At 32.1% G+C, this 15,375-nt stretch overlaps 1 protein-coding gene across 2 annotated transcripts; it reads left to right on the plus strand.

Moving 5' to 3' along the window:
- Positions 1 to 2,818: 2,818 nt before the first annotated feature.
- LOC110664548 (acetylornithine deacetylase) lies at positions 2,819 to 14,611 on the plus strand. 2 transcript variants are annotated; one of them, XM_058140373.1, is made up of 10 exons: positions 2,823 to 3,284; positions 3,739 to 3,983; positions 4,165 to 4,273; positions 7,228 to 7,366; positions 7,445 to 7,502; positions 7,580 to 7,597; positions 7,747 to 7,869; positions 8,066 to 8,219; positions 8,380 to 8,413; positions 14,273 to 14,611. In XM_058140373.1, the coding sequence occupies exons 1-10, from the start codon at positions 2,961 to 2,963 to the stop codon at positions 14,374 to 14,376; spliced, it is 1,308 nt and encodes a 435-aa protein (XP_057996356.1). In that variant the 5' UTR covers positions 2,823 to 2,960; the 3' UTR covers positions 14,377 to 14,611. The 2 variants fall into 2 exon arrangements, with proteins under 2 accessions (XP_057996357.1, XP_057996356.1); XM_058140374.1 differs by lacking the exon at positions 8,066 to 8,219 and having other exon boundaries at positions 2,819 to 3,284; positions 14,273 to 14,504.
- Positions 14,612 to 15,375: the final 764 nt, after the last annotated feature.

Here is a 15,375-nt window from a genome sequence, read left to right on the forward strand (position 1 = left end):
TAATATTTAAATAATTTCTATGTTCCTTATTCTTACTTATATATTACAAAAGGAGAATAATATAATTCTTATTCTTGGAATGGACTAAAGGAAAATGCTTGGGAACCTAGGAAAGGAAGTCTAGAATAAAATTCTCGCAAGCTTTAGGAAAGCAATTTAAGTGTCACGGAAGATGCCATGACATCAGGATAAGCAAATCCCAATTGTGCTCGAGAAGTTTTCATGGGCACAGGCCTTTTGACTAAAGCTTAAAAGGATTAAATTTGAAAATAATTTAATGATATTGTATTTTCAAAATGTGGGAGTGAAAAATCTATAATTTCTCGTATATAAAAAAATATGGATTTTATAAATGACAACTTAAAGGCGCTAGGTTTTTTTTTTTTTTTTTACACTAAAAATAATATATTCTTTTAATTATTTTTGTTTATATATATAAGCTAAATACATCATTTTATACTTGAATTTTACTAAAAAAATCTCATGATACCTGAACTTTTAAAACGTCTTATACCTGTAAGTATTCAATTATATACGGATAAATTTTGATAACCGTCCCTGAACTTATCTAGTATAACATTATAATCCTTCAACTTAAAAATGTAACATAAAACTCCTTCAACTTTCAAATTTTACACAGTAAAATTCTTTTAACCTCTAATTGTCGATTTTTCAGTTAGATGCTGACCTGAACAGTTCTAGCGTGGAGCTTAATCAATATTTCTCTTTTCTCTCTCAAGTTATGTGTAAATTGAATTCTTTTTCTCATTGTAAATAAAATGATTTTTCAGGTGCAGAGAGAATAATTTTACAATTTGAATAAGAGATGAGAGAGAAATGTTGACTAAGACCCATGCGTGAGCTGTTCACATCAGTTTTCAATTGAAAAATCAGTAATTGAAAGTTAGAGAGATTTTACTGTGCAAAATTTGAAAGTTTAAGGAGTTTTATGTTACGTTTTAAAGTTTAAGGACTATAGTGTTACAACTATATAAGTTCATGGATAGTTATTAAAATTTATCCAATTATACACCTCAACTCTTGTAAAATGAAATTAAGATACCCTTCGATTTGCTGACATGACAGTTTGCTAACTAGGATTCAAAGGGTATCTTAATTTCATTTTACAAGAGTTGAGATGCATTAGAAGATATTTACAAGAGTTGAGATATATTATAAGATGTTTTAAAAGTCCAGGGTGCTACAAGGTTTGTGGCCGTAAAGGAAGATGGGGTAAGGGTTTGGAGGTCTCCTCAATCTTAGGAGTGGAGATATTGTCAATTTGTAAAGGCATGAAGATAGCCTGTCATTTGGATGTAGATAGGTTATCACGAAATGTGATAGTTCGGTGATTTTTTCTATTTTTGAGGGTCAAATAGAGGTTCCTAATTCAAAGTTTTTTGCAGTTAGATTAGATAATAAGATTTTCTCAACTTTTCTGGGAGGTTAATGGACTGGTTGGCTTCCTATGCTCCTTCCCTCAGACAATTTTGCATATTCTCGGTTCTTCTCCTCAGGATCTTTTCCCTCTGTTGCTTGCTAATGTGGTTGGGGTCTCTTAAGATAAATTATAGGGGTGTGTAGCGTTCTTGGGGAGTCTTGAATCCAATTAAAGAACCGTATTGAATTAGACTTATTTTTATTTAATATTAATATTTTACTAATAACCAAATTAGAATTATATCAAAATTATTTGGACCCTTAAAAATAATAAAAAACTTAGGACATTCTAAAAGTCTGTAGGATTTAAAGAATTTAAAATGAACACGATGCACTATGAGATATAATAATACTTGTTTTCTTTTTTCTATATCTCCAGAAAATTCATAAATAAAATAGTTAATTTAAAAAAAAACGCAGAAAACATTTTTGTGAAGGTCCTCAGCTATGTTATGGACTGTGAATAATTATGATATGCAAACATAACTCTGCATATAATCTCAGCGAATCTGATAATTAATACTCGAGATGAAAATTAACAACTGACAAGAAACAGAAAAATTATTTGAACTTGCATAAAGCAGGAAAAAGCGAATACCAGGCCTTGTTGAAGCGACCTCCTCCTCTACATTGTATTTAACCCATGCAGATAATATCTGAAACAATAAATCAAAATTAACTGAATAAGGGCGGAGTAAAAACTTTATTGCAATTACATTGATGAAACTAAATCAAGCAGACTCCTACATTTTGCTAATGAAAGTCAATATTAGAAACAAACTTTTAGTCTTTTAAGATACAATTTCAAATTTACCAAAAAACCAAACCATAATTGTTTTAGCTACTGAAGTTGTCCTCACTATTGCATATTCTCTTGCATTGGAATATAATATCTATTTATTTTTTATAATTTGAGCTTTTTTTTTATAGAAGTTTTACAATTAAAATTTTAATTTTATAATTATAAGTAAAACTCAAATCCATATGAGTTGAAATTTGGAGTTGAACTAAATAAGGACTATATATAAACTTAATAGGAAAGGAATTAATAATTTTTATTAAAAAATACAAATCAAATTTTTTTTTATACTATAATATAGTGTTCTAATATTGATTAATTTATTTTTGTTTGTTATTTATTTTATATCTAATTTTATAATTATAAAAAAATATTTTAAATTATAATAAAATTTTTAATTAAATAGAATTTAAATACAGATTGAATTTTTTTAGAGGGGAAATAATAGTTTTTGAATTTAAAATGGATGCAAATGTAAGAATTAATTCTAATTGATTTTTGAGGAATTCGAATAACAATATTAAACTAATATGCGCTACGAAAGATACTAAAATAAGTGTTAATTATGAAAATATTTAGGATTTTTGAGTAATTTTGCAAATGCTTTCTCAAAGCAAACCACTGAATTTGCCTATATTACATATAGGGGTATGTTTTTCTCTTCCTTGCTGGTCTGTGATCTGAGAACCAAGTAGCATCTTGGATAACTTGCACTCTCTTAATGGCTGGTGTTGAAGAAACCCTTGGAGAACTGAACAAGGAGTCCTTTGTTTCCCTTCTGGGAAAGCTCATCGGAGAGTCTAAACATGTTCAAAACAACCCACCAGATCTGATCCCAGAGGAAGACAGGGTGGTGAAGCATGTGCAGGATTCCCTCCTTCCTTTGAGCACCACCACAGGAGGAGGTCCCTTGATTGTGAATCATGTCAGTTATTTCCCTGGCCGAGGCAATCTTATTGTGGAGTACCCAGGCACTGAACCTGGGAAGATCTTGTCTTTCGTTGGAATGCATATGGATGTTGTCACCGCTAATCCTAATGACTGGGTTTGCTTCTTTCCTCTTTTGCTTTATCAGTCGAAGCCTTATTCATTTTTAGTTATTTATAATCAAATTTTGTTTGGGTTGTTGGCTTTTGAGTTTTTTATAATCAAGTTTTATTTGCTTGTTGAATTGAGATTATGGTTTAGAATTTGGTGGTTCATTTTTTTCCCTCCTTCAAACTTCCTGGTTTTGACTTCATTAGAATTTGGGTTTAGCATTTGAAATTTCTTGGCAGCAAGCTTTGAACTGGGTTTCTGCTGATCAATTTTCTAAGATTTATACTTCTGGCAATTATATTATGTATAGTTTGGTTTTCTTGGGTTTTGCTGATTGGTTTTGTTAATTGATATCGAGGTTGAATATATTATATCACTGATTGGGAGTTTATATTCTCATTTATTTTTTTGTAATTGTGATATGATGATAGTTATCCATGTTATACGGGCAACATTTGCAGGAGTTTGATCCATTCTCATTACTTATCAATGGGGATAAACTTTGTGGCCGTGGAACAACTGATTGTTTGGGACATGTTGCCCTTGTAACTGAACTCATGAAGAGGTTGGCAGAGACAAAGCCAAAACTGAAATCAACAGTTGTTGCAGTCTTCATAGCTAATGAAGAGAATTCTGCCATTACAGGAGTTGGTGTGGATGCACTTGTGAAAGATGGGCTGCTTAATAAGCTAAAAGGAGGTCCTCTGTAAGCATTTCATATTATTCCTTGTTGTAGGTGAAAAGGAGGATTATCATACATGAAGTATCCTTTAGAATCATGGATCTTAAATAATTTAGACTCTTCACCCCATCCTTCACTCACTTTTCTTCCTTGCACCTACATAGATTTGAAATATATTTTAATCAATGTGTTTTTGTGTTTGTAGATTCTGGATTGACACAGCAGACAAACAACCTTGCATTGGTACTGGTGGTATGATACCTTGGAAACTTCATGTGACAGGGAAACTCTTTCACAGTGGATTATCACACAAGGTATCATTACAACATCTATTTCTAGGATTTCTTGTTTATGCTTTTGATTTTGTATGTGTCCCCCCTGGAAGAAATTATTATCACATTTCAACTGCAAAATATGAAACTTGAAAATCTTAAAAGGCTAGGTTGCTGGTTCTGCTTTTCAGTTCAATAATATACAGTAAATCAAAACATATATAGGTGGGAAGCACTTTCAGTTTTTAGTTTTCCAATTAATGAGAATAATTAAAACTGAAAGAAATTTCTTATTGTTTTAAACTATTACAGGCATCGTTTTGCTAATTCATGGACAGGCTTGGTAGTACACATTTAAGCCTATGACTAAATGCATACCCATTTATTTATTTATTATTTTTTTTATGATTAAATTCATGGTCAGGCTTGGTAGTACGGATAAGTCCTTTTGGAATTTTCATGGGAAGGTAAATTGGAAAAGGAGATGAAAAATGAAGAAGGAAAATGCCTTCCATTTTTCTCAAAGTAAACAAACCCTTAACTTTTCTACTATGGTACATTATTGTCTTGATTTCAAATAGCAAAAGTAACACTTCTTTCATGTTTGATTTCCCATTTTCTTAAGTAACAGAGAAATGCCATCAAATGGAATTGACACAGTCTCTTATGGAATGCATTATTTGACACTTTAAGCCAATCAACATAGGATCTATCGTTAGGGTTCAGAGGGACAATTCCATAGATTTCAATCAAGATTTCTTAAATAGGCCATGGAATTTGGAAATCATTCCTTGGCTAGTTTCACATTCTGTAACAACTATTTGCAAGGCCTTTGGATAAATTTGGGATTACTTTTTATACATTCTATTTCCTTCATAGCGTGTAATTATTATGAAGCTGAGACTAGAAATTGATTCCTACAGTTGAAAGTTAATACTCTATCACACAAATAACCAAGAATACACAAAAGCTTTGGAATAGTATTTTTAGCCACAAAAAATGAAATTTTATATAAAAAATAGCTAAAACCACACTCAACTCATAAATAAAAAGAAAAATATGATTGCTCTTAGTTGCTACCATCTTGTTTGCTGAACACACCAATGATTACCATATTCTATTTTATTAGACTATCAAAGACTTGAAATCCACGCTTAAAATGTAGAATGTGAGGAATGATAGGAAAATGGAGGAAATGTAATCTTATATGGCTAACTGAGTCTAATATTTTCTGGAGAAATATAATACATTAATATAATAAGGATGAATGACCTAAAAAAACCACAACCCTTGCACAAATTATAAATTTTAGTCAAAGCTCAAAACTTCTATTTTTATCAATTCTATCACCTCTGGAGTTTGGTTTTAATTTTAGCAATTCAATTGTAATTGATACTAAATGATAAAAAAATGAAGGTATTATCAATTTTAGCCAATCTTTTTAATTTTACAGATATATTAACATAATATAGAGGTTTGTTAGGTATTATAGGAGGAAGTTTAGGAATAAAAAGGAGGGAAAGACTGCTGTAACTGAAGGAGAGTAACTGTTGGCAGTTATAGAAGTCAACAAACAGCTGGAATTAATTAGATAAGCAGTTACAACTGCTGAAGTGTATAAAACAGGGGAGTTATCTTGTAACAGCACAACTGAAATCTCAGAAATAATATTTTTCTTCTCCTCTCTAATTTTCTCCCTAATTCTTCTCTCTTCCGATCCTCTTTCTTACTTCTTCTCTCTCAGTTACTTCTTCTTTCTTCTATTCTCCTAATTTCTCTTGTTAGGGATCCAAAACCCTAACAAGGTTTTTCCACCAAAAAAAAAAAAAAAAAAACCACTAATGGGAACTCCATAAATAACTAAAGTATGCATGTTCCACTTATATTAAAATTGATTTTATGAAGTTCATACAAGTTTTTATGGTAAAAACAACTTTTCTATCATCTTAATAAGTTTCTGAAATTAAAAGGATTGGCTAAAATTGATAATTCATGAAAATGATTGGCAAAAATGGTGATTAGCATAAAGTTTATTCTTTTTTTTTTTAATAACTGAATTAAATTGCTAAAATTAAAACCAATCCTTAAACTAGGGAATGGAAATGATAAATTAAATTGTATGGTAAAATTGATAATTGCAAAAAGGTTGTGGCTTTTTGGGTCATTCAGCCATACAATAAATGTTTACTTTATATTCTCAGCATATTCCTTTCCGTACATGTGCATAGCCAATAAATCTTACTTGTCAAACATTTTGCATTATTAGTTTAAAAAGGAAAAAGCAACTTATATCTTTACATTATTCATGGTTAAAAGGTGGAGAATGGGAAGAGGAGGTTTTCAAAGGGAAGGGAAGGAAATGAAAGAAAGGGGAGAATAAGGAGTTCTCTTGTAATTTGCATAACATTCTAAAAATGAGATGAGAATTGGGAAAGAGGATAAGTATTTTCACTTTAATTTTTTTGGATGAGTGGGAGATATGGATTTTTTATTTGTGATTTTCACCTTCTTAGAAGGTAAAATTTTTTAAAGGTAAAATTTTTTACACCCAAAATTGGTGCAACTAATTTCAAATTATATAGGGGCATTATGGGGAAAATTACGCCTCATTCTCTTTCCTCTAAAAAAATTTGTTCACCAGCATGGTGAGAATGAAATTCCCCTTCATTCTCTTCTCTTCTCCTATTTCCCCTTCTATCCATGTAGAGTTTTTTTTTTTTTTTTTTTTTTTCATACATACATTTATGTAGTTGATATATAACGACATTCAAAGTACTCTCTCTTTCTCCAATTGTGCTTTGGTAGACTCCTAGGATTCATTGGTACCACTTTATCATTTTAATTTAAAGACCCCCAATTCTAAATTAGAATTGTTATTAGCACCCGGGGTACATTTTCTATCATACCTTTGCTGATGAATTCTTTATTGAAACTTAAAATATTATATTAAATGTCCTGTTTATAGTGATTTAAGAGTTGGTATGGATTATTTGCAGGCCATAAATCCTCTGGAGCTAGCCATGGAAGCACTTAAAGTGATACAATCACGATTTTATAAGGACTTCCCCCCTCATTTGAAAGAACAAGCCTATGGATTCGCAACGCCATCAACAATGAAACCAACTCAGTGGAGTTGTATGTTTCATTTCTATAATTAATATGTTAATGTGAAAGAAAATGCTTTATTTCTGAAGTCCATCTTCCTTGTTGTAGATCCTGGTGGTGGGATCAATCAAATTCCTGCTGAGTGTACAGTTTCAGGAGATGTCAGGTCTTAATCTTGTCAAGATGTGTGTATATGAGACTGATATAAACATGAGTCTCACCATTGTTTTCTCCCATGTGCAGGTTAACTCCCTTCTACAAGTAAGCACCTGCCTTCTGTGAATCACAGAATCTCAGCCGTTATTGAAATGATGTCTTGAAATTATGATCTGGATTTATTTTCTTCCATTTGTTTCCAAGCAATGCGCTAGGTATCAGCTTCTCATTTTCAATATTTTGATATAATGCAGTGTCACAGATGTGAAAAAAAAGATACAAGAATATGTGGATGACATAAATGAGAACATAGAGAAGCTAGATACAAGAGGTCTAGTTTCTAAGTATATCCTACCTGAAGAAAACCTAAGAGGGAGGTATGCTTTCTTTGTTGCTCTCTCACCTTAGAACACCCTTGTTCGAGAAACACAAATAATACACAATTACCATCTTTTCTTGATTCCATGTAAACATAATAATCTATATTAAAGAAATTATGTTTAGTTGCTGATCTAAATTTCACTCTCTTTCTTAAAGTGGTTATATAAGGGTTCATTTGTTCTTTGTTTATAGCCTTACTTTGACCTTTGATGAGGCGATGTCTGGAGTTGCATGTGATCTGGATTCTTGTGGCTTTCATGTATTGTGTAAGGCTACTGAAAAAGTAGTTGGGCATGTAAAACCCTATTCAATCACTGGCAGTTTGCCACTGATTCGAGAGTTGCAAGTGAGAAATAACTCCTTTCTTATTTTTACCTCTTATAGTTTTTCTTTTTCATCATCGTCTTCTTCTTCGTTACTATAATATATTTATCTTTATGTGTGTGCGCACACACTTGAACATATATTCAAATCCTTTGTGTTAATGTTTCGTTTGGGTTTTGTAGGATGAAGGTTTTGATGTTCAAACTGCTGGCTACGGTATGATATAATTGCTACCTTTTTTAATGTTTTATCATTTTTAAATATTATCATAGGATTTCAAGCAAAACAACCTAATGTCTAAATAGATTCTCTCTCCATGAAAACAATTTCGTAGGATTGGTAGGCTTGTAGACATACTTACAGTGGTAGACATTATAATCAGTCCAGATGCACCAGTCCCTGGTTTCACACCTTTTTTTCTTCTTGCTTATTTCTCTTTTGGAACATACTGTGTTATAATCAGTGAAGATGCACCAGTCCATGGTTTCACACTTTTTTTTTTTTTTTTAATTTTTTGTTTATATGTTTCATTCTTCTTGCTTTTTATTGCTTTTAGAACTTGTGGGTGGAGATTGAAAATCGATCTTGAATGACTATGTTTATTCAGAACATTTAAAAGAAACATTTGAAAATTATTTTGTGAAACCTTTTATCCTTACAAACAATATTATATGGTAAGAAACTAAAGGTGAAGACAATTCTTTTAGCTTGCAAGGAAAACTTTAACTTGATTTTGGGTCTTGGGGGTCTTGTCACCAAGAGTCCTTACCCTACGTTAAGTAGCAGATGCAAATACTACACTTTGTATCCATGAGTTATCGAGTGGAACATTGGGAGAATAACCCCCAACTTTTGTGTGTACAGATATTCAAGATTTTGCATTCAGAGTGTAGAATAAGCCAAGAAAATTACTAAGTAAAAATATGATTACAAGCTTAGTAGTGGCCGTGGTGTGAGTGATCCATGCAATCACAAGATTGGCCTTATAAGGGCAGTTTCTGCATTTAAGCTAGTTGAAAGTAGACCTGTTCACTGGCTTGGTGCTAACTCAACATGATCAGTTTCTAAATTGCCTGACTTTGACAATAAATTTTATCCATTGGCTTGAGTTGGGGCCCAGCCTGATCAAGGCCCACTTTAAAATTGGGTCTGTTTTGAGATTCAAAATTCCTTAAGCCCCAACTCTGCCTGGTCTGCTTTGCTAAAAATTACATGTATTTTTTGAAAATATTTATATGCAATTGGGACTGGCTTAGGCAAAACAAGTAGTCTTGGCCATATGGGGACTTGAGCCAATGTATAAAGGGTCCTAGTCTAACCTCTTAATGACCAGGTTTGGTAAAAAAGGTTTAATGGTGCACTGTTGTAAGGACTTGTGGGATTTAATTGGAAATATGATTACAGACATTAATAATGTTCCTTGACTCTCTTCTGCACTGAGCTGAAAATCAGCTGTGCCAAGGGTTTGCTTTTTGCATTTTAACTTTGTTTTTGATTGCATAACATGCATATGCAGAAATAAAATGCCATACCTAATTCCAATATATGAGCTAATGGTCAAAACTAGAAAATCTCAAGTTGCCAAAAATCTGTGTTGTACATGCACTGCTTTTGGCAAATTAACTAATCTTCGAGCGTAGATGTTTAGAGAAAGGTCATGCACCTAACTTTAAGACAAAGCTGTATTGGAACGCCATCCCTACCCATACCTGGCGTTCTCAGTAGTAAGTTCCTTCTAGTTCCTGCAGTTCGAAATGCATTCATGTTATAGATAACACTTGGACATTCCGACATATTGATGTTGGTAGTGGTGTCATTGTTTTAACACAAAAAGCTGATGCCTAAGCAATATAGTCTATGATAATTGTTGAATCCTTTAAAATATAGAAATGTAAAATTGACCCTCAAAGGAAAAAAAAAAAATTAAGGAGTCCATGCCCCATGGAGTTGGCAATCCATGTTGAGAGAATGCACATGTAGTGGCTTGTACTTAAGGCATGTCATTATATGCCGTTATGTCTATTTGTTTCACCGGTTTATTTAGTTATCCACAAACTGTAATGCTTTATTTGGATGGGGGGATCTGTTGGGGTTCTTGATCCCTAACAAGCAGTTACTGATTCTGAGGAGGAAGAAGAAATAGCAAGAGTGGAAAATGGGAGGAATAGAAGCAGAAATGAGAGAGAAATGCAGTGGAAAGACAGAAGATTTCTATTAGATTCTTGACATTGATTGATTATGGATCAGTGTTATTAAAGGCGCTGGGCTACGTGCCTCCTTCAAAATAACTTTTTTTTTTTTTTTTAAATTTTTTTAGGCTTTCTCTCCTCTTCTCTTCTATGCTCCTCTCTTCTCTCCTATTTCTCTCTAAACCCTAATAAAGTGGAGTTAATTAATTTATCTTTAAATTTCATTTCCTTTCTATAACTTTATTAGTTTTTGCTTTCTATTTTTCTTATATTACATATAGTGCAAATAATGTTTTTTTTTTTCTTTTCAATATGTTTTTTTATTTATTAAACTAATTATAAGTATGATATTTCTATGTTAAAAGTGTCTATATATATATATATATATATATATATATATATATATATAGCCCTCACCTCGCTTCTCACTTGCCTAAGGCCATAGGATACCCTGTTGCCTTAGTGTCACCTCTCGCCTTAGTAACGCTGTTATAGATAGAATAAAATTTTAGGTAGTTGTATTTATACAGCTTCTACACTGATTTCAGTTAACTAGTAACTGTTATCGCTACTCATTAACTAATTTCTAGCTGACTCTACTGACTTTCATATTATTACTTTTTTACAATTTCAACCCTAAAAAACCTTCTGTTTCTTTTCAACACCCTTTATTCTCCTTATCATATCATTCCCTACTTCTTGAAATCATTCTTTTCCTCAAGAATGGATAATGAAAATCCATATCTAGAAAATGATCATCAAATGGCAAAAAAAAAAGGATATTTTTTTTTCTTTCTTCTGCACCATAGGGAATGAATTTCTTTCTCTGCCTTCTTGTTATTTCCCATTCATCCTCCATTGAAGTTAAGAAATAATTGGAATAGAATCCACCATCTTTCCATTTTAGCTGAAGAAATGTTGCAAGGCTTTTTGCTTTTGATTAAGATGTTCTTCCATATATTGAGAATTCTTTTCATTTTCTTTAAAACCCTCAGGAATTTGGAATTTTTGCTCCTCTTCTTGAGTCAACTTCCTATCTTCCCCTTCAAGAAAAATTAGCTTGCCATCAAGGGAGACAGTATCCTCCTTAGCCTCACTATTCTCAGTCTTGTCCAATTTACCTCCATAACTCCAAGAAATCTCAGCTCCATGGATTTTGGATTCTGCAACAAGAATTTCTGCAATGAAAAATTCAATTTTGGGAATAAGTTGTGCAATCACTTTAGATTCAGCTCCAATTTTCCCCATTGCAAGCTCTAGTTGCCCATCATCACCATCTTCATCATTCTCCTCCTCAGAATCCTCACCCATACTAGATATATCAGTGATAAAATTCTAGTCCATCTCAATAATATCGCCAATAATGTCAACCTCTTCCTCTTCTCCGTCACCAACAATGTCAATCTCTTCCTCTTCGCCATAACCAACAATATCAGCCTCTTCTTCTTCTCCATCACCATGAGGAGATGTTGCATCATCAGGAAGGTTGGTCTCCTCCTTAACATTAAAACCCTTTGTGTCTCCTTTTGATTCAGCAATCCCCTTTCACTGCTATTATTCTAAGAATTCTCAGGTTCTTGGATTTGAACATTTAATTCTGGCTCAAAAACCTGGAATTTTGTTAGTTCTTGAATTGACTTTTCAGAATCTTCCCTTTTCTTTTCCCATCTTTCAATGATTTCAAGCATACCCAAAATAATCTTTTCTAGTTCCATGCTCTTCTCTTGGTGTCTTCTCAGAAACCAAAGAAATTGAAGGAAGAAATGGAAGAGAATGAGTCGCAAGAAAGAGAAAGCACAGAAGGAAATAAAAGATTGAAGAAAGATCAAGAATAGAGAACAATTTCAATAAAATAATGGAAGAATATCAAGAAGGGAAGCAGGAATTTGGGGAAAGAAGAGGGGTTTCTAGAATTGAAGAAAGATAAAAAGAAAGAAAAAAAGGGAAGAGAGGTATTTGGAGAGAAGAATTTCAAGGATAGAGTTCTACCAAGAAGAAGAACAGAAAGAAAGGGAAGAAATTTCAGGGAAAGAAGGAAGAAGCTAGAGCAGAAGAGATTGAGAAGAAATTGAGAAGAATTAGGAAGAGAAAAAGAAGAAAAGAAACGGAGTCCGAATAGAGAGAATAAGAGAGGAAAGGAAAGGAAAGAAGGGAGAAAGATAAGAATAGCAAGAACTCTGGTACTCGGGAGACTACCACTAACCATAGAGGGAGCAATTCCAGTTGTTGTCCACTGATCAAAGGACCTCTGATACCAATTGTTAGGGTTCTTAATCCCTAACAGGCAGTTCCTGATTCAAAGAAGGAAAAGGAAATAGAAATCGAGAGAAATAGGGAGGAATAGAAGCAGAAATTAGAGAGAAATATAGTAGAAAGACAAAAGATTTCTATTAGATTCTTGAGATTGATTACAGATCCAGCACTCTCAGATAGTTGTATTTATACGGCTTCTACACTGATTTCAGTTAAGTAGTAACAGTTCTAACTAATTCTCAGCCGACTCTACTGACTTCCATACTATTCTTTTATTACAATTTCAATCCCAAAGACCTTCTACTTATTTTCAACACACCTTATTTTCCTTATCATAACAGGATCGAAACGGATTAGAAATGGAAAGGCAAATGGATAAGAGAGATTCATTGTTTGGGAGTTTAATAAGGCCATAAAGGGTAGGACAAGAAATGATTAGTTATTCCTTCAAATCCCACTTTGCTTTCCAATCAAAATTGAAGGGATAATAATTATCCCCCCTTCAATGTTAAATATATTTTTCAAGGAAAATTACTATTTAGTCTCTGTATTTTGACGAAACTAATTTCTTGGTTCATGTATTTTAAAAAATATACTATTTAGTCTCAGTATTTTGCTTATATTAAATTATTTAGTCCCATCATCAAATTTTCCATTATTCAATGCTAGTCAAACTAATATTTAGTTCTTCTATTTTAAAAACACTAATTAATCGATCCCTATATTTTGAAAAATGCTACTATTTGGTCCTTTATTTTAGTAAAACTAATTAATTGGTCTCTATATTTTGAAAAATACAATATTTTGAAAATCATGTTCTTGGATAAAAATGAAAATTTTGCTATGCTTGTCATTTTGATCAAAAAGATGAAAATACGAAATATAGGGATAGTAAGAGAAATAAGGGAGAGAGGATTGGTATAATTTAGGTGTAAAAAATAATTGTGGGACTAAATAGTTAACGAAATGAAATTATAGGGACTAACTAATATGTTTTTCAAAATACAAAGACTAACTAATTTGTTTCATTCAAATAGAGGAATTAAATAATAGTTTGATTAGCATTGATTAATGGAACGGAGGGACTAAACAGTTTAATAAGAGCAAAATGCAAGGATTAAATAGTATTTTTTCAAAATATAGGGATCAAATAATTAGTTTTGTTAAAATACAGGGTTTAAATAGTAATTTACTTTATTTTTTGATAAGACTATTTTACCCTTGATAATTAAAACAATTTCCTGTCCTTTGAAACTTCCAAACATGAAAATTATTTAATCTTTTATTTCCTTTTCCCTGGATTAAAAACTATCATTTCCCTTTCCATCTCACCAAAACTTTCAAACTGCTTGTGAGTTGATACTTGCCTAGCTTTAATGTAATAGGCTTGCTGACAATCCATTGTTCAGTGTGTAGAATCTATAGTGGTAAAATATGGACTTGGGGAAATGTTTGGCCAGGGTGTATTGCTGGTTGAAATGCATGTCTACCATTAAAACTTGCAATTTCTTGATCAGTTTCCCCATGTAGAGTTGTTTCACTAGTTCAGGTATTAGGATCTGTCAATGGTTTCTTCAGATCTTATTTTTATCATTATGATTTTTGTTTTGGTGTCTTTTGTGTGCTTCTACAGGTTTAATGGCCACATATCATGCCAAGAATGAGTATTGCCTACTTTCCGATATGTGCCAAGGCTACCAAGTATTTGTGAGCATCATCTCCCAGTTAGAAGATTGATCAGAATTAAATGGATATCTAGATGTTAACACCAGATTAGCGCTCATAAATGTGTTACTTATAGACAATTGAAAAAGAAACAATGATATAAACGCCCAGATGTATATCTGTCGTTGCCTTGCTAAGAATTCGGCGCCAGGAAGTCAATGATTACCATCTCCAGCTGTTTGGGGATGCCCTGCCATTTACATATGCATGGTTATCAAAAATAAAGTCTTAATCCCAAATTAGTTGAGATTGGTTGTATGAATATATATATATATATATATATATATATATATATATATATATTTTTTTTTTCACTATTCAGTTTTATTTGAAATTAATTTTGCATTAATATTTAAAAAAATGATAAATCTTTTGATATTATTTTCTTATATATCTGTTTATGCGGTAGATGAATTTTACTCTATTTGCATGGCTTTTTTTCTCATGTGTTGGATTGTGGGTGTGTCAGGAGCGCAAAGAACTCCATTGTGTAGTGAGTACATCAATCTGACTTCTAATATGAATAATTGTAAAACGGGAAATAAATGACTTAATTTTCTCTTAGATTCCTTGACTTTATTAGGATATGTTAATTGCTGAAAATTTAAAAGAGTACTTGTGTAGGAAAAGCAAAGAATGCGATCGGAAAATAAACGTTTATTATTGAAAATGTAGGAGATTGCATTTGAAAAGTAAAATACGTGCAGAAAATAAAATGAGAGGTCAATTGCAGAAAAAAAAAACGTAAATTGAATGATTGATTGCACTTGGAATGAAATTGATTGATTGATTGAACTGAAAGCATATATTGAACTTGAAATTAAAAATAATTAACTGAAATTAAATATGGATAATAAATTGAATTGAAATTTAACTGACGTCTTTTTTTGAAATGCAAATTAAACTGACGTTGATAGCTAACTTAAACTAAGATTGAATATTGATTAAAGGATTGTGGAACTAAGTATTACATTATCTCTGTTGTCAATTGGATTGGTTAAGGGCCTCAGT

Source organism: Hevea brasiliensis, chromosome 18 (genome assembly GCF_030052815.1).
Source record: "Hevea brasiliensis isolate MT/VB/25A 57/8 chromosome 18, ASM3005281v1, whole genome shotgun sequence".
Classification (NCBI taxonomy): Eukaryota; Viridiplantae; Streptophyta; class Magnoliopsida; order Malpighiales; family Euphorbiaceae; genus Hevea; species Hevea brasiliensis.